This window comes from Mytilus californianus, unplaced genomic scaffold (genome assembly GCF_021869535.1).
Source record: "Mytilus californianus isolate M0D057914Y unplaced genomic scaffold, xbMytCali1.0.p SCAF_1, whole genome shotgun sequence".
NCBI lineage: Eukaryota > Metazoa > Mollusca > Bivalvia > Mytilida > Mytilidae > Mytilus > Mytilus californianus.
Window position 1 is genome coordinate 107,206,119 of NW_026262581.1, and position 25,811 is coordinate 107,231,929.

At 33.3% G+C, this 25,811-nt stretch overlaps 1 protein-coding gene and 1 long non-coding RNA gene across 4 annotated transcripts; both read right to left on the minus strand.

Moving 5' to 3' along the window:
- Positions 1 to 6,941: 6,941 nt before the first annotated feature.
- LOC127729347 (uncharacterized) lies at positions 6,942 to 23,521 on the minus strand. 3 transcript variants are annotated; one of them, XM_052237118.1, is made up of 4 exons: positions 23,368 to 23,521; positions 20,154 to 20,298; positions 11,883 to 12,043; positions 6,942 to 7,390 (listed from the first exon to the last, which is right to left on the minus strand). In XM_052237118.1, the coding sequence occupies exons 1-4, from the start codon at positions 23,417 to 23,419 to the stop codon at positions 7,218 to 7,220; spliced, it is 531 nt and encodes a 176-aa protein (XP_052093078.1). In that variant the 5' UTR covers positions 23,420 to 23,521; the 3' UTR covers positions 6,942 to 7,217. The 3 variants fall into 3 exon arrangements, with proteins under 3 accessions (XP_052093078.1, XP_052093092.1, XP_052093086.1); XM_052237132.1 differs by lacking the exons at positions 20,154 to 20,298; positions 23,368 to 23,521 and adding exons at positions 13,284 to 13,404; positions 16,069 to 16,311; XM_052237126.1 differs by lacking the exons at positions 20,154 to 20,298; positions 23,368 to 23,521 and adding exons at positions 13,284 to 13,407; positions 16,069 to 16,310.
- Positions 8,502 to 10,475, minus strand: LOC127729406 (uncharacterized). Its single transcript, XR_007994608.1, has 3 exons — positions 10,306 to 10,475; positions 9,044 to 9,189; positions 8,502 to 8,601 (listed from the first exon to the last, which is right to left on the minus strand). It is a non-coding gene; the product is annotated as an uncharacterized LOC127729406 (long non-coding RNA).
- Positions 23,522 to 25,811: the final 2,290 nt, after the last annotated feature.

A 25,811-nucleotide genomic window follows, 5' to 3' on the forward strand; every position in this document is an offset into this window, starting at 1 on the left:
TAGTAACCAAACGTTCGACATCTTCCGACCAGCATGCTCCTCAGAACTTTCGTTTTTGTTGTGATTTTCGTTACTTGAATTCTCAAACACAGGAATTTAAGTATACAATACCAAACCTGCAGGAGCTTACTGAATCGTTTTCGGAAATGACGCCGAACTATATAACATCCATTGACTTGTCATCGGGATTTTTCCAAATGGGCATAACACCTGAATCTTCTCGTTATACCGCTTTTAATACATGTTTTGGAACTTATAAATTTTTGAGACTACCTATGGGTCTAAAAACGTCACCCAATACATTTCAACTGTTGATGGACAGGGTGTTACATGGACTTAAATTCAAATCTTGTTTATGTTATTTAGATGATGTTTTAATATGTTCTGAGTCTTTTGATCAGCACATTTCTGATTTAAGTGAAGTACTTGGCCGTTTTAGGGATGCAGGCTTGAAGCTTGGACCGAAAAAGTGTTCTTTTGCGGCACAATCATGCGTTTTTTTGGGTCATCTTATTTCGAAAGATGGAATATTTCCACCTGCAGATCGTCTTCAAGCAATCCAAGAGTACCCTGCACCTCGAAATGTAAAAGAACTTAGAAGACTTATTGGACTTTTTAACTGGTTCAAGAAATTTATTCCGAACTTTAGCGCTACAATTAGCCCTCTTACTAGACTTTTGAAAAAGAATCAAACATTCAAATGGGGAAAGGAACAAGACATAGCATTTAATGATTTAAAAGATCGCCTTGTCAACTCTGAAATGTCGAGTTTTCCTCAATTTAATATGCAGTTTCGTTTGAGCGTCGATACATCTTCTCGTGGAATAGGGTATATGTTGTACCAACTTGGTCCGTAGGACAAAACTTGTAAACCACGAATTATTCGTTTTGGGTCTAAAAACCTTAGTCGTTGGCAGCAATCGTATGGGCCAACCAAATTAGAACTCTTAGGAATGGTTGTGAGTATATTGGATTGTTCCGAATATCTTAGAGGAAACCAGTTTATTGGGAAATGCGACCACCAAGCGCTGAAGCCTTTATACCAAAAGCAATTTAAGGGTGCGATTTATGAACGTTGGCTTTCTATTCTTCAACAATTTAATTTCGAAATAGTATATAAGAAAGCAGAGCAAATGGAAGTTCCAGACGCTCTGTCGAGATGCGAAAATCTCCATGCAGAAATTGTCGAAAGTCCCGTGGAAGATGACCCGTACTTTCCTTTCGTTCCGGACAAAATTGGACATATAACATTACCAAACGGTCAAAACTTTGCAAATTTATTTCAAAACAATTCAGAGGCAGTTCAGGCTATACATGTGTTAACAGAAGAACAACAATCAGAACATTCTGATCCATATGATGCCGATACAGATGAACCGCAAGATGTAAATAAACAATTTAAGATAAAGCGTCAGCACATATATAATATATTACATGAATCGTCAAAATCAGATACGGACATTGATATTGATAAAATGGTTAATGACAAAATTTTAGCTAAAATTCTATGCCTATCAATAACATTAAAGAGTTACAACGGCAAGATCCGTCATTGTCCCCCATTATAGACTATTTAGAAAACGATATACTTCCAGATTTACAAAAGGAAGCAAGATGTGTGCTATTGAAATCTAACGATTATGCGCTCATTGATGACATACTGTTCCATTCAAGAGTTGCAAAATCTAAACGCAACAAAATGATGTCACATTATCAAATTGTTATACCTCGAGCGCTGATACCTTCTGTATTAAAAGTGGTTCATGATTCGCCTCTCGGTGGCCATGCCGGAATGAACAATACACTTGACAGAGCCAAGGAACATTTCTTTTTTCCAAGGATGGGAAAAATTATAACGGATTATGTACAAACATGTCATTTTTGTCAAGTTCGGAAAGTTACAAATTTCAAAACCAAGCAAGCCATTGTGGCATTTCTAACTCCTTCTGAGCCATTCGAAGTGTGGCAAATCGATTTATGTGGTCCATTTCCAAAGTCAGTAAATGGAAATACTTATGTTTTCACTGCGGTCGACATGTTCAGCAAATTTATATTTGCACATTCTTTGAGAAATAATGATGCTCTGACAGTTTGTGAAGTAATTTATCGAATGTTTACTCAATTTGGTCTGTGTCGAACCTTAGTTTCAGATCGTGGCTCAGAATTTGTCAATCAATGCACCGCTGGACTTTGTAAACTTTTGGAAGTGACACAAGAGTTCACGCCTGCCTTTGCTCATCACTGTCTAGGAGCATGTGAAAGACAACATAGGACACTAAATGAACGCTTAACTGCGCATGTTTTGAAAGAAAAATCATGGGAAACAGAGATACATTCGGTTACTTTTTCAATGAATTCGTCAGTCAACAGTAGTATAGATTTTTCCCCGTTTGAAATTGTTTTCGGGAAACGTCCAAAATTCCCCGTGTTCGGTGCACATTTTAACCTGAATGATATTCATCCCAATATGCAAAATTATTTTTCGGATTTAAAGGATTGTCTTGAAATAATATGGGAAATGATTGTGCAAAATGCCAAAGTTTCAGGAGAAAAAATGGAAGAAAACGCAAACTTTAAACTAAATGAACTAAAACTTTCGATTGGCGATTACGTATATTTACAAAGAACTCTAACAGGTCAGGGTAGAAAATTTCAGCCACTTTACGACGGACCATTTGTTGTTAACAGCATTCCTAGTCCTCACTTGATCAAATTACGAGATCCATCCGGAAAACGGAAATTAAAATCACCTGTTCATATTAACCGACTAAAACTTGCGCATATAAGAGCACCAGATCCCCAAAACTATTTAGTACATGTTCCACGGCAAAATCCAGTTTCAACTAGTTCCGATTCTGATTCCGACATTTCCCAAAATAAAATAGATACTGAACAAGATATTCAATTACTAGTACAAAATGATAATCCTACTCCGTTAAGGCGAACATCTCGGGTTGTTAAAAAACCTATCAGATACCGTGATGAAAATTTTCTAAGTGAAATAAGTTCATGCGATGGAGCTCAGGAAAAGATAAAGCGAATCCTGGCAAAGAAACCACACGGAAGTTCGTTTCTCTATCTAGTGCAATTGATAGGCGAGCCTGCACAAAATGCAAAATGGAAACCGTTGTCGGAGCTACCACCGAAAGCTCAGGAACTAATAATTGCTAGGCCACCTCCGCTAGTGTAGTATCGTAATTGTTTCAATAACGTTCGATAGTAAGACTATCACGCATTCAGTGCACATTGATATACAGTAATTATTCGGTGATAATTGTATCGCCAATTAAGTGTAGTTTTTAACCGTTTACTTGTGTTTTTTGTAAATACCTAAGAAGATGTTCAAATGATCGGTGATGATTGCATCGCCACATACAGGTGATTTGGTGTTCGGTGATGATTGCATCGCCACACTTGTTGGACAATGATGATGATATAATCGGTGATGATTGCATCGCCCCACGTGTATTAAGAAGATGTTAATAGAATCGGTGATGATTGCATCGCCAAACGTGCTGAATCCGATGTTGTTTTAATCAGTGATGATTGCATCGCTATTATATTCCTCCAGTACCAGGGACCAGTTATCGTTGATAACAGTTGACAATATTGAGACTTGTTTAACGTGAAAAGATTTGATTTGTTTGTTATTGTATATTGAGATTTATTATTTTTGAATGTACTGTGTGTGACTGCCACCCTTCTCTTTAATAATCATTGTATTATTATTACTAGTTTTTATTGGTCGTTTCATGAGTAGAGTTTGTGTCAAATGAGGTTGAATGACATGTTCTAGACTATAAAACCTGTGTATGTTTCATATAATATTTTCGTATTTATATGTAAGTGAGAGTGCTAGTGTTAACCAAATCTGTGTGTACAAGTTGATATTTTTTATGAATGTATTATCTGAAATATTAGGAGTTTCAGGTCTCTGCTAGACTTATCAAATAGACTATGATTCCTCAATTGCATAACTGAAATTATGAGTCATTTGAATGTTTCATACGCAAGACCATAACTGTGATGAGAAAATATTACATTGTAAGAGATTTGTGTGGTAGTCGGCGTCAGAGATTTGATACCTTGAAGTTTAGTGAGAAACTTATATATATATTTTTTTTAATTATAAATTTTGATTATGGTAGACTATAATGTTTGTTGTCTAATTTTAGTTTTATATTCTCTGACCTACGTTTACCAACAACCATCTCGAAATTTTATAAATTTCTTTTTCTTTCGGGGCGGGGATGTTATATACTTGATTTGTATATGGTTGTTGGAAACGTAGTTCAGTACATATCATACCGGAATCACAGGGGTGCTCCGGGATGATGTTTGTAAATAGTAAAATCATCTATATCCTATGTATCATATTTCATTAGCATGCCTTCTCTCTCTCTCTTTCCCACTGCATGTTAAGGTAGTCACACACAAATATATTTAGAGCAGTAAAATTAGATTTTAGAAACGATTTCGTCCTTTATTAGTCCCCCAAGGACGTTGAAACAATCATCATTGGGGTATCTAGTTAAAAAAATGTGTCTGATTATCCCGCCTGCCAACCAACATGGCCACAAATAGAACATAGGGGTAAAATACAAATTTTGTTTATTATCTTGAAAACCGCTATGAATAGAACAAATCTGAATGTGGCAGAAATGTTCGAAATGTTGAGATCTACCTACTGTCTGTCTACACCAAAACTTCTTATATGAGTTATTGCCCTTCAAAATGACATTTTTTTAGAGCCTCCAGCTTTCATAGTTATTTAGCTTGTAAAGTAGTCGTTGGTGTGATCACCAAGAAGTAAAATTAACCAATGAACAAAATGGGGTCAAATTCATATGAAACATACGTGTTACAATTAATATTCACCCAGTTTATGGACATACTGAACCATAAAATGAGATAAGGTCGAATGAACCCTGCAAAACAGACATACATATCTAAAAAAATCGTAAGTGTTCCGCGGAACCCAGTCACGGTCTCGCCTACTTTTGCTGTTGTCTATATTTTCATTGTGATAGGGGAATGCACATAATAGATATATTTTACAAAAATGGGGAAAAAATTATTAAAAATTTTCCTCTAGATACTATCTTTTGACTGTAAAAAGCTTCTGTCCAAGTTTGGTAAAAATCCAGGATGGTTTATGAATCTAATAATTGTTTTAAAATTTTAACTGCAGACTGTATGTAATGTTAACTGACAGAAAAACTAAGTCCATTTATAAGTAATTTACGGAAAAACAGGAAATAAATTTTTACAAAATTTCCTTCTAGATACTAGCTTTTGATCATAAACAAGCTTCTGTCCAAGTTTGGTACAAATCCAGGATAGTTTAAGAAAGTTATTAAAATTTTTAAAACTTTAACCACTGAGTGAATGTAATGTTAACTGTTAGAAAAACTAAGTCCATAAGTTATTAAAATTTTAAAAACTTTAACCACAGAGTGAATGTAATGTTAACTGGCAGAAAAACTAAGTCCATTTATAAGTAAAATACGGATAAACAGGATTTATTTTTTTACAAAATTTACTTCTGAATACTATCTTATGATCAATAACAAGCTTCTGTCCAAGTTTGGTAGAAATCTAGGATAGTTTAAGAAAGTTATTACAATTTTAAAAACTTTAACCACAGAATGAATGTAATGTTAACTGGCAGAAAAACTAAGTCCATTTATAAGTAAAATACGGATAAACAGGATTTTTTTTTACAAAATTTACTTCTGGATACTATCTTATGATCATTAACCAGCTTCTGTCCAAGTTTGGTAGAAATCTAGGATAGTTTAAGAATTAAAGATATTAAAATTTCAAAAACTTTAACCACAGGATGAATATTTGTGGACGCCGCCGACGACGGAATGTAGGATCGCTATATGTCTCGCTTTTGCGACAAAAGTCGCAGGCTCGACAAAAATCATTCTATACACACAGTATAGCTGACTCGTTACTTACAAATTCTAAGTAACTTGACCTTATAAAGACAATAAAGTTGACCATTTAACCACGAAAATGAGATTAAGGTCCAGATGAACACTGTCAGACAGGCATTTATACCTAACAATTATTCTCTTCACCCAATATAGTTACCCGATTTATTTTAATATCGGAGAAACAGACCTTATAATGCATAGCATGAAAGTTAATGCATACCATTGAACCATGAAAATTAAGTCAAAGTCAGATGAACCCTGACATACAGATAGACCTGTTTACCTTACTATCATTCGCTCCATCCAATATAGTTAACCTATTAATTTTAGTATCTAAGAAAACGACCTTACCAAGATCATAAAGGTTGACCAATAAACAACGAAAATAAGGTCAAGGAAAGATAAACCCTGCAAGACAGACGATGTACACCAGGGGTGGAACAAGGAATTTTGAAAGAGGGGCGGAATTCCATAAAACTTAAAATATACCATTTAAATTGCCAATCGGAGAGAGGCGAATTTTTGTGTGTGGTGATTTTATGCAAAAATGATAGTTTTTTCGATCAAAAAGGGGGCATCAGCCCTCTATGCCACCCCCCGAATCTGCCACTGTACACCATACAATCATTCTTCATACCTTATATAGCTGACCTTTCACTTGCAGCATCTGAGAAAAAGATTTATAACTAAACTTAACGTTACTGATAAACCATTACATGAGATCAAAGTCAGATGAACTCTGTCAAATGGTAGTGTTCACCTTACAACAGTTTCATACAACGAATATATTACGGGTAATATGAACAGATGCTTTGTCCCCCAAGTCAATCTTTAGCGAACTTGGACATTTGTTCGAATGAGTAGTTTTCTTTTCCAATTGTAAGTTTTCCATTTCTATGTAGCAACATTCCAGTAGCGCCTGCATATGAAGTATATATATATATATATATATATATCACCCAACTGAAACAATATGCAGTTCAAATGACAAGTAGGTTAACTAAAATAATAACGTTTATTAATTTTTAAATCTGATGCAAACAGAAGATTCATGTTCCAACATCTGATGAAACACAAGATAAAACTTTTGACATTTCTTCCATTTATGTATAAAGATATAAATAACATTCAAATTTGGCATTGTCAATATTAATCCTAAAAATTATGATAAAATAATCTGTAGTCTTAATGCCTATTGTTTGCTATCACAGTTAGCATTTATAATCACATAGTGATTTGATTGCACAATTTCTTATTTAAACGAGATTCTGTTCATTGATATCCATAGTTATAAGCTGGTGGAGGATATGCCGGGTCTTGTGATGCGTAAGTCGGCGGAGGGAGATTTGGTCTATACTGAAAGGGATTTGATTGTGGAGGTATTGGTTGTTGTTGTGGTGGTGTTGGGTGCTGTTGTGGTGCTATCTGAGGTCTGTTAGCTAACACTGAAAGGAAAAAATATATCATGTTAAACTTTCTTCTACAATAGTGCATATATTTACTGAATACATATTTCCCATTTAAATTTTGAGCGAACAGTTTACATAGGTATAGCAATATGGGCACCTGGATTTCTCCAAACCGGCAACACGACCGATGATATGGGTTCGCCCCTTTTCCTGCACATCCCAGTTAACACAAAAACATTGTGTTTATGTTTTAAAAACATTTTGAAAAATGTTGTGAAAATATCGTAGAAAATATCAAAATCACATTAAAATGTATGGCGCTAAAAATATTTTCAAAACATTTTCCATAACATGTCCAGGATATTTTTAAAACATCATTAAAACGTTTCTGAATTTTGTTGACAATGTTTGTAAAATGTTTTGTAAATGTTTTAAATATGCTTGTTTATAAAATATCCTTGAAACATTTTTAAAACATAAAAAAAAATGTTTTTGCAGGATAAAATGTTGTGAAAATGTTCAAAAAACATTTTACAAAATGTTTTAATAATGTTCATATTCTCAAAACATCATTTAAATGTTATATGAATATCATTAGAAAAATGTTTTCTTACATCATCATTCAAATGTTTTATAAAATATTCAAAAAACATTTTAATCATGTTTGATCTGGGGGTGGGGAGGGGGGGTGGGGGGGGGGGGGGGGGGGGTCCTGGGTCCCCTTATGGAGCTGCAATTATGGTTAATCTAATTCCTACTATTTCACTCAAACTTTGTCTAGTTTAGAGCCTGTGGCCCCTCTTTTCATAATCCTGGATCTGCATCTGAAAAACAACTGCTGTCATACTGATCTTTACCCCACATCTCCTTTTAATACAATTGTTTGTTGATTACAGTTGAATCTACATATATTTTGTTTACTTTTGTCGGATTTATGTATCATTGACATAACCCTATTTTTTGTAATACCTTGAACACGTTATAATTTGTCATGGTTTTTTTCTGATTTTAATCTTTGTGCATTTTTTTGAGAAGTATTTCTTGATCTCATGTTTGATCACATGTAGCATCGGACATTTTTTTTCTGAAGTTTTTTTTACTGTTTTCTTTGCTGCCTTAGTCAACACTATACAAGATAGAATTACAATTATAAATGCAAAACATTTATTCAATATTTTCGTATCACTGTTCTTTTTCAAAGTTTCTTTTGTTCCATTCTTTTTATTTCTTTTGACATCTACTGGCTTCTGTAAAATAAAGTGTAAACAAATTAGTCCTTCTGTTTAGTGATTAACGAGTGAAAATTCAGCTAATTTCATTGAATTACACAATAAACTATTTTTCTTCAATTTAATCCAGTGTTTAATCCAGTGTTTTCACAAAAATATATTGAAAAGTGTCATCTAATCAGTGTTAATGGATTCAGAAGCAACAATTGTAGCTACTTTATACATCTGTAGTGTTTGGGGTGTATTATTATTACAAAAGTGTAAAGGTAGATTTCACCAGTTTATAAAATAAGACATGTATACTGTACACTACAATTTTCTCAACTGAGAGTAGCCAGCCGTGTAGGGCCTGTAACATTTTCTTGGTCTTACAAAAAAAAAAAAAGTTTCGTAATGGATATATTGTATATTTTAGCGCAAATACATGTACTATAGATTGAGGATTTTAAAGAATAAATACCTTCATAAAATTTGCTCCTCCAGGATGGTTTGAATCATTTCTAAGCTTATATTCTTCTATATAATCCCCATTTCCATTCTCAATTTTAATCTGCATTTCTGAAAATCTATCCTAAATTTTGGTATGTCTAATCATGCTAATTGATCCTACAAAAGTTAAAATAATCGATATAAATAAAATACAGGTAAGAAAAAGTCACATTGTAGTAGTCAGCTACAAAGGCCACAACATTCAAAAATAAACAGCTGCGCCATGAGCGCATGATACGCCCGTCGCATTTTTCGAAGAAAAAAGTTCAATCATTTCTCAATGTCAAATCAGAAATTCATGAAAATTGAAAAGGGAGCTTAAGTCAATAGATATAAACTATTCACCAAAGTTTAAAGAGAACTGCTGAAAGCGTTTTTGAGTTATTGTCCGAAAACTAGAAAATCCACGCTATTTTTAATGAATAAAACTCCAGAACTCGGAAACGTAAAATCTAAAATTTATAAAGTTTTATTCAAATTGGTTAAAGCATTTATGAGTTTATCTCCGACATGTTGACGACAGACATACGGAGAACGGTATACCATAATACGTCCCGTAAATGGGCGTATAATTAAAGACAATTCAAACAATGAAACTATAATGGCATAATTTATAAAACAAATATGTCAGAAATGAACCGACAACTACTAAATCAAACTTCTGTCTTGGGACTTGGCACATAAATAATTATCTGGCCTTAGGCTGGGCTGTAGGGCTTAACACAAATGTACAAGTTACATAAACAATATATTATAGCACAGGGGCGCGTATCATAGATATTTTGGGGCGGAAATATATGCCAGTTGACTGGTATGCGTTATATATTGTGTGTTTATAGCTAACCATTGCGTGTTTGAGATTCCCTTGACTAGTAGATACGTAGCCAGAGATTGAGCTAAGGAAGTACTGCTTAAATAGCTCAGTCTGTTAAAGCCAACAAAGCGTCAAAGGGCTGACTTGTAACACAGAACTTTTCAGACATGCTCACTGGTTACAAGTGATTACATTTATGAATTTTAAAATCATATAAATAACCCTTAAGTTTAACCCCTTTTCTATAATTCGTAATGTTCACTGGACATAAACATCATAACATCTAAATCATCACCCCCCTTTTTGCATTGTGCTTGCTTACACTCGTATTAATTCTTGGAATATATTAATCAAGTTAACCAAGATATTTCCAGAAGCATAACAATGTTTTAATAATGTGAACTAGTGTCATATCTTACCAGTTTTAACGCATGATAAGGTTATTCTTTATTTTGTACGTTTCCTTTGTCTTTGTTTACAGCATGGTAAATAAAACTTCCGGTTACTGGTTTCCAAAATTGCTTCGGATCATGTTCGTTGGTCATCGGGAACAGTTAGATTTTAAATGTGTAAACTTTTATTGTCGGTACTGGAACAGAAAATCCGGAAAATAGCAATACGTGCACTGTAAAGGGCAATAAATGGGAAGTACCGCTTCAATCACTGTCATTTGATGAAATAAAGTTTTTCTTCTATAACCTAAATTAATGTTTGCAAAATATTGTTTAAACATTTTCTATTAAATGTTTTTAGGTAAATGTATTCATAATATTTTTTTAAAATGTTGTTAAAATATTAGCAACAAAATGTTTTATAAATTCATTTTCTCAATATTAAATGCGTAACGTTTTTTAAATGTTTTTGGGTAAATGTATTCATAATATTATTTTAAAATGTTCTTAAAATATTAGTAACAAAATGTTTTATAAATTCATTTTCTCAATATTAAATGCGTAACGTTTTTAAAATGTTTTCATCAAATATTATGAAGAAATGTTGTTAAAATATCTTAAAGGCATGTTATTAAAACATTTCATGAAACATTTTTAGAAAATGTTTTAAAAACATATTAGCAATATTGTTAAGAATGTTTTACTCATATGCTTTTAAAATGTTTTTTAGAAGTAGAACGTACATATCTTCTGAACATTTATAAAACATTCAAACAAAATATCTTAAAAAATGTCATTGAAAACATTTTCATGAATATTCTTACATCATTGTAAAAACATTTTCAAAAAATGTTTTAAATAAATGTTTTTAAAATACAAGAAAAAATATCTACATAACATCACGAAAACATTTTTTCGACAACGTTTTGAGACGACATTTATACAACCTTATAAAAATGTTTTGAAAATGTTTTGTGCTACCTGGGATGGTGTATCAATATACATACTGCCACGTACGTTTAGAATAGAGATGTTGATTCCTCGCTTTGATCAGCCAAACAGACGCCTCGCAACATGAATACCTGCACAATTTGTACGTCCAGAAAGCCTAACATCCACCCACACATGTATTTAATCTCATTTCAAAATTTATTTTTTCACATAACTATACAAAAAAGTATAACAAATATACCGAACTGCATTGTAAGATCAAAAAGGGGGAAATCCATAAAAACGGACAAAAATTCCCCAATTAAGGTATGCAGTTTAATACATTTGATTTTATTTAATGATCTCCAATTTGAAAACAAAAACAGAATAATAATAGTTCAATTGTGAGTGTTGTTTCATCTACCTTAGTTTTAAATATTTGATTTGCCTAGAATAAATTGATTGTACAGAGTCCGTTGTCTGTAATATTTTGATGCCGCGTTAGGGTCAGATATTTCGGACTTATATAGAGATTTTTTTATAAATAAATTTCGATCAAAGTCTAAGCGTTTGAAAAACATCTTTTATCACCCGTATTTTGCAGCAATTTATTTTAATTCACCAGTGAATAATGAGCAAGTCAACAAAAAAATAATTAAAATGTATGAGCTTACTTGTAGTAGTGTATGTAACGGTAGGCTTTGGTGGTGTTCTTTTTAAGACAACAGTACTCTTGGCCTTGGCCAGTCGAATTCTATAGCATACAATTATAACAACAATAATAAATACTATGCCAACTATTGATCCAATTACTGCTCCCACAATGGTAGCGGTTCTGAAAAAAAAAGGAACATGCATACACATTATCAAGACCTGCCTTTTGTTCATGTCTACACATTATCAAGACCTGTCATTTGGTCATGCCTACATATTATCAAGACCTGCCTTTTGTTCATGCCTACACATTATCAAGACCTGCCATTTGTTCATGCCTACATATTATCAAGACCTGCCTTTTGTTCATGCCTACACATTATCAAGACCTGCCATTTGTTCCGGTTATGATTTCATGCTGTAATAATGTATAGTAGGATAATGTTTGGTCCGACATAAGAACAAGGAAATCCGATATAAGAGCGGAATATATGCTCCTTCAACTTGTAAAATAAGGAATATAAGATCAGAAAAGTTGTATGTAAGCGTCATAATTTACAAATTCAATCCGAAGCACACGGAAATATTTAATTTGAAAATAGAGGACTCCTATTAAAGGAAAGACAATTAGTTAAGTTCGAAAAGAGAAGGTGTGAATAAGGCCATATTTTTGGCATTTCGAATGCAAATACCAAAAAGTGTTATAAATCTATCAAAAACGTCTTATAAATGCTTGCACGCCGTTAGTTTTATTTAACTATCAGAAATAACATATATGAATTTTGTCTTACTTTTTCGCCTTAAGCTTAGGCTTCGTGTATTTAAGTTAAAAGACTGCAAAACCATAAAAATTGACTCAAGGTCAAAACATGGGTTAAAACCTGGTGTTGTGTAGACATGTTTGCCTAATATTCTACCTTACAAATTAAAAATCCACTCTGATGTCGTATCCCCTACTGATTTTGTGTAACCTTACGATTCATCCTTTACACAAAAGATGGCTAGTGTCAAGTTGAAATATCAATCATGCCGTTTCGAGATCCGAACAGTATAGACAAGTACTGTATAATTTCGGATGTTATGTTTCTGTGCTGTCGGTCTTTAGCAATATAGAACATATGAAATGTGAAAATGACATAGAACAGCAATTTATAGATCTGTTTTACTCATTGATGAAAGCCTTATGGTAACCTTTTACATCCTCGTCTCGTGGTCTTTCAATTGGTGGTTCGTTGTCTTATTGGGGATCATACCACATGTCCTTATATAAATATAAATGTATTTATGGTGCCAATTTTTTACATCATAACGTGAGTCACAACCATAATTCATGTAAAAGATATCTGAGAGAAATATTATACCCTTATATGTGCCGTATTAATATACTGTTAACAATTTACATCTGATATTTAAGGACTTACGAGCCAGAACTGCTGTATCCATAGTAACTATCGTAGTAGTAATAACTATTGTAATAATAGTAGTAATAGTAATAATTGGAATAATATCTCGAGTAGTAGTATCGAGCACACTCAGCTAGCTCTGCTGAAATAAAAAAAATAGATTTCACCATAAAAATAATAAGAGTGGTGTTTCCTCCCCGCGACTTTTGCTTTACTCCACCGTTTAAATATTTTATTATGAAAGAGTATGAATAAAAACATAAAGACCATGTTATATTAAATATTATGTCTTTTGCGATTTAGAATTTTACTAATATCGCTTAAGTCCAAAATAGAACCAACTGCGACTAAAACACGTGTTGTAGGATCTCAAAATTGACGACTTCAAGTCTAAACCTCCAGAATGCACCTGTGCTAGTTCCCCATTCATATATTATCCTGCTGGCTACGTTATTACTGGTGACTTGAACATTGTAGATAACATTTCTCTGCGAAATGTGTTATCCAAATACCAGAAATATCGTGAATCTAAATCCATCAATTGGAAACACAACCTTACTGCTGGGTTCAATCGATGATTATGGGCTAAACGATAAAAAAAGAAATGACTTAGATACTCTTTCCGAATGGGTTAAGGCTGTGAGGTCGTTAAAACAAATTAGAATTAAAAAAACTGAATGGTCTATGAATACACGTGCTACATCGATCTTTAAAGACCCAAATGTTGCTAAGCACCTGTCCTACCTCCATGAAAAATATGCTATGGTTTCCACAGATAAAGCCCCAAAGAACATCGTAAATCACATTATATAAACTGCTTGATAAAGGAAAATCGGTATTGACAATTAACTTTTAAACTCAACATATAACCCCACAACACTCTCTAAAGAGGAAATCCTGAATAATCAAAGTCCTGTTCTATGTCCATTTGGATTTTCAACCAAATATGAATATGTGGATCTCCCTTCACTGTTTCACTGTATTATATACCCAAATTACATAAGTGTCCTTAAACACAACGTTATATTGCTGGGTGGTTAAAGTGCTCCTCCAAACCTCTTTCTAAATTATCAGCAATTAAAGCCGGGCTTCAAAGTTATTTTAAAACTTCCTAATCTCGGGGCGTTGTGAACCTATATAGATACTAAAAAAATCCAAAGATCTGTTAAAGTACATACAAACAAAGTCTCTTTCCTCCTGCAATACAGACTTATTAAAATATTTGACATTTTAACCCTTTACAATTCCCCATTCAAAACTAAAAGACAAATTGAAAGAATTTGTTCTGCTTTGTTTAATAAAAAAGGAATGGCCAGCGTATATACAAGTATCTTGTCAAGTTAGGGAGGCATAAATCGTACTTTGTAAAAAAAAAAAACCCACTCTGATTCAAACAAAAAATGCTCTGAAACTGACAAGATGCTTGATTGACAACATATTTATGACGTTTGGTGGACGTGTTTTTAAAAAAACAATCGGCATTTCCATGGGCACCAACTGTGTTCCTTTTCTTGCCGTCTTGTTCCTTTATTCATATGAGGTATTCTTCACACAGGAGCTTCCTCGGAAGAATGAAAAAAAAGCGAACACTATCCCCTTTAACTTTACGTACCGCTATATAGAGGATGGCCTCTCACTAAATAATTCAATGTTTGGTGACTAAGTTGAACGCATCTATCCCATCGAACTTGAAATAAAGGACACAACAGTAAAGCCTGCCTCATATCTTGACCTACATCTAGAAATTGACAATTAGGGTCGTTTGAGAATAAAACTTTTCGACAAAAGAGATGATTTATCTTCCCCATGGTGAATTTTCATTTTCTATGTAGCAATATCAAGCAGCGATAAAGATAAACAGAATGTATAATAGAACACTATGCCCTGCTCACACTATCACACCGGGTCCTCCTAATTGTATATATTTTTAACAAATTCACACATACTAAACATGCAATGATGCATGTGTACTAAGTTTCAAGTTTACGGTACACTGTATACCTTAAACCAAAGTTTTAACCGCAAAGTTTTAACCGCCTCAGTTTAACCAGATTTCACAAGATACAGGACAACACAATGTCCCATTTATTTCATCTGCAAGGTATAAAAAAGAACAAAACTAAAAACAAACCATTAAATCCTGACGTTATTCGGAGACAGAATTTGAAATATCTGAGGACATCGTTTGGGTTTTTAAATAGTGTAACAGGTTTTTGTTTTATATACTGATAATAATATGTTCACTGCTTTCAAGATTTGTGTGAAAGGATCTTTATTTGTTTATTACAGCGGATACAAAGACTTGTAAACACTGGGAATGTTTCTAACTTGATTTCACACAAATAAAATCTATCAGTCTATGGTCGAATATAAAGTTTTCTATATCAATAAATCAATGGTTTAATCACCTACCTTGACAATGTACGCACATTTCAACAGGTAAAAATGTATACTTGTAGGTGTACAGTTCGCATTATTTGTATTATGGTATTCAGTTAGTAAAAGTGACAATGCATTTCAAATCAACTGATCGCTCCTATAACTGCAAGTTATACAGTACAATTTAGGATTTTGGCAACAAGTGCTTGGGGAATGAACCCCCCTTTTCTTAATATTTGTTTTGTGTTTTAATTTTTTTAGTAAACATTCTGTAATATTTTAACTTATTTAATGTGTTTCTGCAATTATCCACACGATATTACAATAACAGTAGCTTTGTTATAAATTTTGACCCTCAATTATTAATTCCACAAATAAACCGGGGGTTTTATAGATTATAAGAAAGTGAAGAGTTTAAACGTACCTGTAAGACATAGTTGAAGAATCAGATTGGTTAATAATGATCCAATTCCCATTTTGACACATGAGAGGAAAACAAATGAAACAACATACACAGTTTAAATAAAACCCATAATTAAATGCTTATTTTTAAAATGTGAATCTCTTGTCCTTGGATACGAATCGATGTTTTTGTCACGTGACCAAACAAATTATAAAACCTGTCGCTACTTTCATCAATGTGTGGTGTCTGATGATAACAAAAGACAATAATCTAAAAAATGATAAAATATATGGAACTAGAGCTTAAACAAAATTAAAGAATTTTTTAAAAGAAACAATTCTTGATGTTATTAAAAAAGGGTATCTATTTGTACAGTCTATAAAATAATCTGTCGGTACAGTTGAATCCTTGTTGAACTCCCGCTCATTTTCGAAAGAGGCTTAAAAATAAACGTCACCGCCAAAACATAATGTGAAGTCTTTAGGGGTTTTTAATATTGATTTCAGTTCTACAATATGTGTTGAACCATAGTGGAGGCATATTCTCTGATCATACTGAATGCGGTTATTTTGCAGGTTACAATGAATATTTTTTATCTATTATTTATACTACGAAATAATCCGGAATGCGGAAAAAACGAAGAGCTGCAGTCTAACTTGGTATAAGCATTGAAGCATTATATTGACAATGCAGTATTTCAATGGTCACATGAAAGGGCCAATCTTTAAATACAAATGCGTCTTGAAAAAATCATTTTTTGGAATTATAAGATGTATACATTGTGTACATATAATGTAGAATATAAGGGAAAAAATCCGTTCACAGTATTTTAATTAGAATTGATATGTTCACTTCCATTTGAGAAATGATATGAAAATATGAGGGGTCATCGGATTCGTATTTTTTTCTTTAGTCGAAATTAATTAGTATCGAAATGTAGCGTGGAAAAAGGTTCTAAACAACAAAATAACCGTTAACGCCGTGACGATGTCGTATTTGTTAACGTGTTTACATACATGTATCACTAGTGCATGATTTTGACAGCAAAAACGAATCCAATGACCCCTAATATTTTCATATCGTTAAAACGAAAATATTTACAGCAATCAAACATATAATTTATAATCAAAACAAAATTATGTGGCCGAATTTTCTAGAATATTTTCGCCGCTTTTTACTTACATCCATAGACCTATTTCACAAATGTTTAATTGATTCTATTATATATACCATTCATAATACCTAGATGACGGGGTGGACAGCTCAAAACATAGGTGGGAGAGAAAAAAAGATTCTAAAAGTGGGAGGTGGGAGATAGGGGGTGGGAGGTGGGAGAAGGGTACCCCCTGTCCACCCCCTCCTAGATGGAGTTCAAAAGTTGATCAAAATCCGAAATGTCGTCTAATAATTTATACTTAGCCTTTATAGTCGCATCTGCGGTGTTACAAGTTTAATATGTGTGTTGAAAGTCTTTTAAAAATTATATTTGGTGGCACCATGCAGTCAGGAGCAGAAACTGTCAATCCTTCAATAATACAAAGGTTCATCAAATCTTGAGCTTGGGTTGCGATACTTTTACTTAAGTTTCGGTGTTGCATTTTGTGATGTTTTATTTTTCGATATATACGTGTTTCTATCGGTAATGGTACTTGTATATCTTTGTTCTGAAAAAAAACCTCGATCAGACATATCATGAGATAATTGAATTCAGTACTGTATGACGGTTCGACCAGAGACATTTACCAGTTATTATTGTTCGTTATATATAGATTGGCATATTAAGATTAAGATCTATGATTTCGGTCTGTTCTGTTTTAATTTTTTGTTTTGTCTACGAGATTTTCTAATTCGGATAATCTCCTTTTCCAGTTCTTTTTTTTCTATTCATATCCTGGTATTTTCGTCAAATTTATCTATTTGCTATTGAATTTTGCAGAGTTTGTATTTCAGGATGTGCATGACAAGCATAACATCTTACAGGGAAGCTATTTAATCAAGGGTTCATTTCTTCGAAAGGACTTATACTTGACATCATGGTCTCAGATGAAGACAAATCGTTCAATAGACGGAGTCCATAATTCTTTCTTTGTCTTATCACAAAGTGCAACTCATTTCAGGATTTTAACTGGTCATGTGCGACACGATGGGTGCCACCAATAGAACATGAACTGCTCACCCTTACATAGTTGATCCCCCGGTTTTTAGTAGTAATAATGTTAACCATACACAACATAATTATTGAAAGTTTGAAAACATGACTTGAGTTCATATTGCTTATCTGGGTCGTACAAAAATTTTATAAATATATTTGCATGAAACAACAACAACAATATAAATAAGATATATTTTGACTATGGCATTAAACATAATACTGTTCAAATAATGTCAGATCGTTCCTGTACTGCAAATAATAACACTGGTATCTGTATTATCTGTATCCGTAATTATATGCTGGTGGAGGGTAGGCCGCATCCTGTGATGCATATGTGGGTGGAGGAATATTTGGATTATACTGGAAGGGATTTGGCTGTGGTGGTGGTGGTGGTGCAATATTTGTTGTCGCTAAAATAAAACGAATACCAAGTTATTATGACACATAAAACTCGTGAAAAGCTATGACATTTTGTAGGAGGACTTGAAACCTTTTATGTTCTTCAGCTTCATTTACATAATAAACTGTCAACACAGAGATATGTATCGCATGTATGTAATTTTGATAGTATAATGCAAATGTTGAAATTAAAATGGCAATACTTTAACAGGTAAACTAGGCAACATATTCAAAGTCAACTTATGATGAACTATGACTAAGGTGCAGGGTCAAATAATTTCCATGCTTATACAACTGCATATTAGTGGTTCCCCGTAAACTGACCTAACCACAAACTTTAACAAAATTGTTGACACCGCTGCTGCCGACACTCGAAACAGCATGCGTAAGTATCGCCCCGTAGCGATGCGAGACCAAATGCTTTAAACTTTAAATCCTTGTCTGCATTTAAAAAAATATATCTTACGATCCAAAATTGATCTTAAATAAACTGAATCGTTCATGACTTTTAGTCGTAAATTTTTATTGTGAAACACAGGTCTGGTCTGTTCCAAAGTCTAAGAAATTTTAATTAAATTGATGAAATTTTGTATTTGGCAAAATGTGTATATAAATGAAAAATATATAAACATACTTCTAACAACATTGACTTTTGTCTTTACTGGCTTTGGTTTAATAACCACCGTAGTTTTTGTTTTTCCTTTCCGTACGTTATAACAGACACATACTGTTATAGTAACAATAATAACTAGACCAAATATGCAACCGATTACTATACCAGCAACCATACCAGCCCTGAAAAAAAAGATTTTTTTTGTTATTTAAAATTCTGTTTTAAAGTTTCATTATCATCCGACATCATCATCATCTAGTTTTAAATCTCTATATTAGACATGAACATGTGAAGAACAAGGATTGGATTTTAACTTTCTTTTCCTTTAAAAACTCGTTTTTACATTTTAATGCAATGAATTGTGTAATGTGTTAAATGTCAGGGGGAAAAATTAAGAAACCGTGCAATTTTTATTCATTCTAGCCCCACGTTTAGTATACATGTTTTTTAATGTGCTTATTTTGCTCATTGATGAAGGCCGTACGATTACATTTAGTTGCTAACTTCTACGTCATTTGGTCTCTGTCTCATTAGCTATCAAACCATATCTTAACTCTTATTTGTATAGCAATGTTTTCTTTTTTTTCTCAATGGTTAATGATTAGCAGTTGTGGTTTCTTACGCATTCACAGTGGCGAAATGCAGTATTCACTTCCTCTTGACATTGTACAAAGATTAATATTTACTATGTAGTTCACAATACCTTTGTATGCATGTTTGTTGGAGATGGGCGTATCGTGTGCTCATGATGCTGTGGTTAATTATTCATCAGATACGTTCATGCATTGAGTTATGTTAATTATTTGGTATTTGGCGATAGGGATTTTACATTCAGCCAAAGAAACAAGTGTGCAATTCCCAAAATAAATAAGACTTAAATGAGTAGCTAATGTACTAAATGAAAATAAATCAGTACAGTACTATATAGTACATCATACTTACGAGCCAGAACTGCTATATCCATAATACGTGTCATAGTAATTATAATTATAATAATAGTAGTTGTAATAAGAATAGTAACGAGAATAATATCTGGAATAGTAACCAGAATAGGATCTGTAGTATCGGGCAGACTCTACAAGGTTAACTGAAAAATAAAAACTTATAATCATAACATATTCTCAATAAAACAGTTCATAAATCGATTGAATTGTTTTACATTTTGTCATGTCGGGGGGGATCATTTATAGCTTGCTATGCGGTATGGGTTTTGTCATGTCGGGGACTTTTATAGCTTGCTATGCGGTATGGGTTTTGTCATGTCGGGATCTTTTATAGCTTGCTATGCGGTATGGGTTTTAATCATTGTTGAAGGCCTTACGGTTACCTATAGGTGCTTATATCTTCATTATTTATTCTTTAATGGATAGTTGTCTCGTTGGAAATCATGCCACTTCTTATTTTTATAATCTATACCGCCAGTGACCATTTGCATTTCAGCCCCCGCAAACTTCAATTTAAAAAAGCCTCGCTTCATTTTAAATAGATCAGAGTATAGATAAGAATAACCAATAGAAGAATCTAAAGTATATCATATTTCATGGAGTAAGGGAAACTTACACTATTTTACTGTTTAACGATGTTGATCTGTCAGTCCCAGACTCAAAAGTCGAGTTGCGAGTTACAAAAGTCGACTGAAGAGTTAAAAACGTCAATTTGCGATTTACAAAAGTCGAGTTGCGAGTTACACAAGTCGAGTTGTGAGTTGAGAAAGTCTAAAATATATGAAAATTGAATGATTGATATTACTATTAAATAAGCGGACAGTCATTAGATTCTGGATGGTGGGCTTGCTGCTATCTCAGTCAATCAAAACGAAATGTTCTTTATATTATTTCTAGTGTTTGTGATTCACTTAAAAACATAGCTATAAGAATAATTTTTTGATTCTGGATTGTACATTTCCAATTTTTTTTCTCCTCTGTAATTAGAAGATCGCAGCTTTTAAACTTTCGGAAATGATGGTTAGCAGACGGCTTGGTCATGTTGGTACAGAAATTACTCTTTCATATTGATTCGATGGCAAACATGATGTCTGTACTGGCTTTGTAGCCTATAGGGTATCGGATTTATCTCAGATGTGGCTGTGTATTTATACATCCCGTACAGCCAAACAGACGTCCTCGTTTAGCATGTATAACCAGGAAGATTTGGACAAATGTGAAATAGAAATAAAGCTAATACCGACAATATATTTTAAGTGCTATAGTGACAATTTATTAATCCATTTATCAAACCTTTTACATTTCTTTGTGTTTAATTAATTCTATTGTTAAATATATGTTTGTCGTAATGGAAATCACTCTGTCGATGACAAGTTTATCCTTTAGACACTAATCCTTTGCTATAGTAACTGTTTTCTATATATGCTTTTGTATGTTATTTTGTAGTCAGTTTAGGTCTTAGGTCTGGTACTATCCGGACCTTGCTAATAAAGTTTAAAGTATTGGTATTCCGTCTTTGAATTACTATAACACGGAAAAACTCCCGGTTATATATTGGTGGAGGTACCCGCGGCACGATCTTGAGCTAGTTCCCCCAAACTAGTAATGAATACCTCTAGAAGCAACTATATGGAAGGAACCTGGAATTACCAGCCTTGCAGAAATGGACATCCGTTTCCGATGAGAAAAACAGATACCTATTTGGACTTTCTGTGCAAATATTGCGGTAAGACATTGAACGTTTTCACCTACCATCGGTGTTATGCAGCTAACGCTCATTGTTACAAGTGCAGACATCATGGACATTTTGCCCGTATGTGTAGTTTTCACGTTAAGTCGTGTGAAAACCCAAAACCGAAGAAGAAATCAAAGTCAAAAATTCAAAGAGACAGCGTCCGAATGAGAACGTTTATTGAGAAGAAACAAATGTCTCAATTTCCGTTTCAAGAACTCGAGGACAAGGAACTCTCCGCTTTTACGTGCTCCATACAGGACGAATCCGCGAAACTACACATTAACAAGTTGAAAGTGTCTAACCGAAACTTCATCAAAGAAATCGCTGTGCTAAAGTGTGAAAATTCTAAATTGAATACCGTAGTGAAAGATAATGTAATGTTGAGTGACAGTTTGGACAAATTAAATTTGGAACGTTTAGAACATGGCCGGATAATTCAAAAGATCGAACATGAATTAGCCGAACATACAAGTCGAACTAAAAATTTTGAAAAAGAAATAAGTGGTTATACAGATAGAAATGAACATTTGGAAAGAGTAATAGTTCAACTGAAAGAGGAAAACCTAAATTTAACGAACACCAGACAACGCTTAACAATGGAGTTCAAAAATTCTGACATGCAGTACAATCGCATCTTAAATGATATGGAAGACGAAATTCAGAGACTTAAGGAAGAGAACGTAAACAGTAGACACGAGATTCAACATCTAGATATAAAACATTCAAACCGAGATGTGCGTTCGACCCTTGCAATTTGCTCGCGTGGCAATTCGCAGCAACGTCATCGGCGAGGAGGAGGATACCCACGACGATAACAAAATTCATTCGGCAAACTCGGAGACCGAGTTTTGGTGGAGTAGTGGCGAATATAACCAGGAAGATTTGGACAAATGTGAAATAGAAATAAAGCTAATACCGACAATATATTTTAAGTGCTATAGTGACAATTTATTAATCCATTTATCAAACCTTTTACATTTCTTTGTGTTTAATTAATTCTATTGTTAAATATATGTTTGTCGTAATGGAAATCACTCTGTCGATGACAAGTTAATCCTTTAGACACTGATCCTTTGCTATAGTAACTGTTTTCTATATATGCTTTTGTATGTTATTTTGTAGTCAGTTTAGGTCTTAGGTCTGGTACTGTCCGGACCTTGCTAATAAAGTTTAAAGTATTGGTATTCCGTCTTTGAATTACTATAACACGGAAAACGCCCGGTTATACATGTATTATACTGTCAAATAGGAGAAAGCCAGGTGACCTTTTTTCTTAAAGTCTTGAGGTATGTTGAAGTTTCCAACAAGATTTTCCGATACATAAATAATTATTGATAACAATAGATCTTCGAATACTCTATTTATAAGCTTTGAAATATCCAAATAAGGGGGAAGTATCATAAACAGATATAGAAAAAACACGTAAAGTACCCCCCCCCCCCCCCCCCCCCCCCCCCCCACACACACACACACATACCTGATATTAATAACTGAAACAAGCAACAGATTAATTCCGTTACTGTGTCCATTTTAGCTCAATAATACAGCTAATAAAACATGGCCGAAAATACAATTAATATTTAATCCTTTATTATTGTTTGTTGGGACATTGGTTGTCGCTACAACGTCACTATCACGTGTTCAAACGATGAATCAAATATTTCAGTAACAATTAAGGTATTTAAATAAAACTGAACATTTAAATATTTCACTGCATTTCAAGGGCTGTGACATTTTGAAATACAAAAGAATAAAAAAAGAAGAATATTTTATTCCAGTTATTAGCCCCAAGTGGCATACGCATTTGACATGGCAATCAAATCACTAATTCGAGATTAAAACATTTAAATAACATTCAATAAAATCAAAAGATAAACAACTTTTTTTTTATTCTTAAGCATATGTTTAAGCAGCTCAAATATTATTGATAAGTGAGGCTGATATTAGGTTTATAATCACAAATATATAAATAGACTTTTTTTGGTCTTTTGGAAAATGTTGTTTGTGCTGTATTTAGACCCTTCTACCAAGAAATTTGTTTTGCATGCACACGTATAAAAATTGCGGTTTTTTTCCAACGCAATCATAGGTTTGAACGTTGTTTTCAATTAAGATTTGTTTATATATAGTAAAGAAACAGATCTACTCTAACATCGTTAGGTTGATTTTCTAGGAACTTTATATATATATATATATAAATATATATATATAAAGTACATCGGTGATCCGTTTATTTGGCAATCGCCAATGGCAGTCAGCAGGGTTTAAGAACATTTGTTGTTCGACCTGTTAGTCAAATGCGTTTTGTTAAAATATACCTTTTCACTTTTTTGGTCTTTTGGAAAATGTTGTTTGTGCTGTATTTAGACACCTCTTACAAGAAATTTGTTTTGCATGCACACGTATAAAAATTGCGGTTTTTATCCAACGCAATCATAGGTTTGAACGTTGTTTTCAATTCAGACTTGTATATATAAATATATATATAATATACAAGTCTAAATTGAAAACAACGTCCAATCCTATGATTGCGTTGGATAAAAACCGCAATTTTTATACGTGTGCATGTAAAACAAATTTCTTGGTAGAGGGGTCTAAATACAGCACAAACAACATTTTCCAAAAGACCAAAATAGTGAAAAAGTATATTTTAACAAAACGCATTTGACTAACAGGTCGAACAACGGATTTTCTTAAACCCTGCTGACTGCCATTGGCGATTGCCAAATAAATTGATCACCAGTACAAAATGGATCTTAATATTAATTTAATACCAAACAGAAAACAATAAACTTGTGGAAAAGATTGTTTACCACAAACATGAGGTGCAAAAAATTTTATACACCATATCCGGATTTCGACAACTAATGTCTCTTCAGTGATGTTAGGGATCGAAACGGTATTTGAAAGGCCATATAATTTACCTCAATTTAGGATAGACTCTTGAATTTTAAAGAGTCGAAATAGGATGAACGGATCATTTAAACCCGAAGGAAAATATAATACAAGCCCAAACGGAAAAATATAAACAAGTCTAAATTGAAAACAACGTCCAATCCTATGATTGCGTTGGATAAAAACCGCAATTTTTATACCGTTTCGATTCCTAACATCACTGAAGAGACATAAATTGTCGAAATCCGGATATGGTGTACAAAAACCTTTGCACCTTTTGTTTGCGGTATATCATCTTTTCCGCAAGTTTATTGTTTTCTGTTTAGTATTAAATTTATAATTAAGATCCATTTATTACATCGGTGATCCGTTTATTTGGCAATCGCCAATGGCAGTCAGCAGGGTTTAAGAACATTTGTTGTTCGACCTGTTAGTCAAATGCGTTTTGTTAAAATATACTTTTTCACTTTTTTGGTCTTTTGGAAAATGTTGTTTGTGCTGTATTTAGACACCTCTTACAAGAAATTTGTTTTGCATGCACACGTATAAAAATTGCGGTTTTTATCCAACGCAATCATAGGTCTGAACGTTGTTTTCAATTTAGACTTGTTTATATTTTTTCGTTTGGGCTTGTATTATATTTGCCTTCGGGTTTATATGATCCGTTCATCCTATTTTGACTCCTCAAAATTCAAGAGTCTATCCTAAATTGAGGTAAATTGTATGGCTTTCCAAATACCGTTTCGATTCCTAACATCACTGAAGAGACATAAATTGTCGAAATCCGGATATGGTGTACAAAACCTTTGCACCTTTTGTTTGCGGTATATCATCTTTTCCGCAAGTTTATTGTTTTCTGTTTAGTATTAAATTTATAATTAAGATCCATTTATTACATCGGTGATCCGTTTATTTGGCAATCGCCAATGGCAGTCAGCAGGGTTTAAGAACATTTGTTGTTCGACCTGTTAGTCAAATGCGTTTTGTTAAAATATACTTTTTCACTTTTTTGGTCTTTTGGAAAAT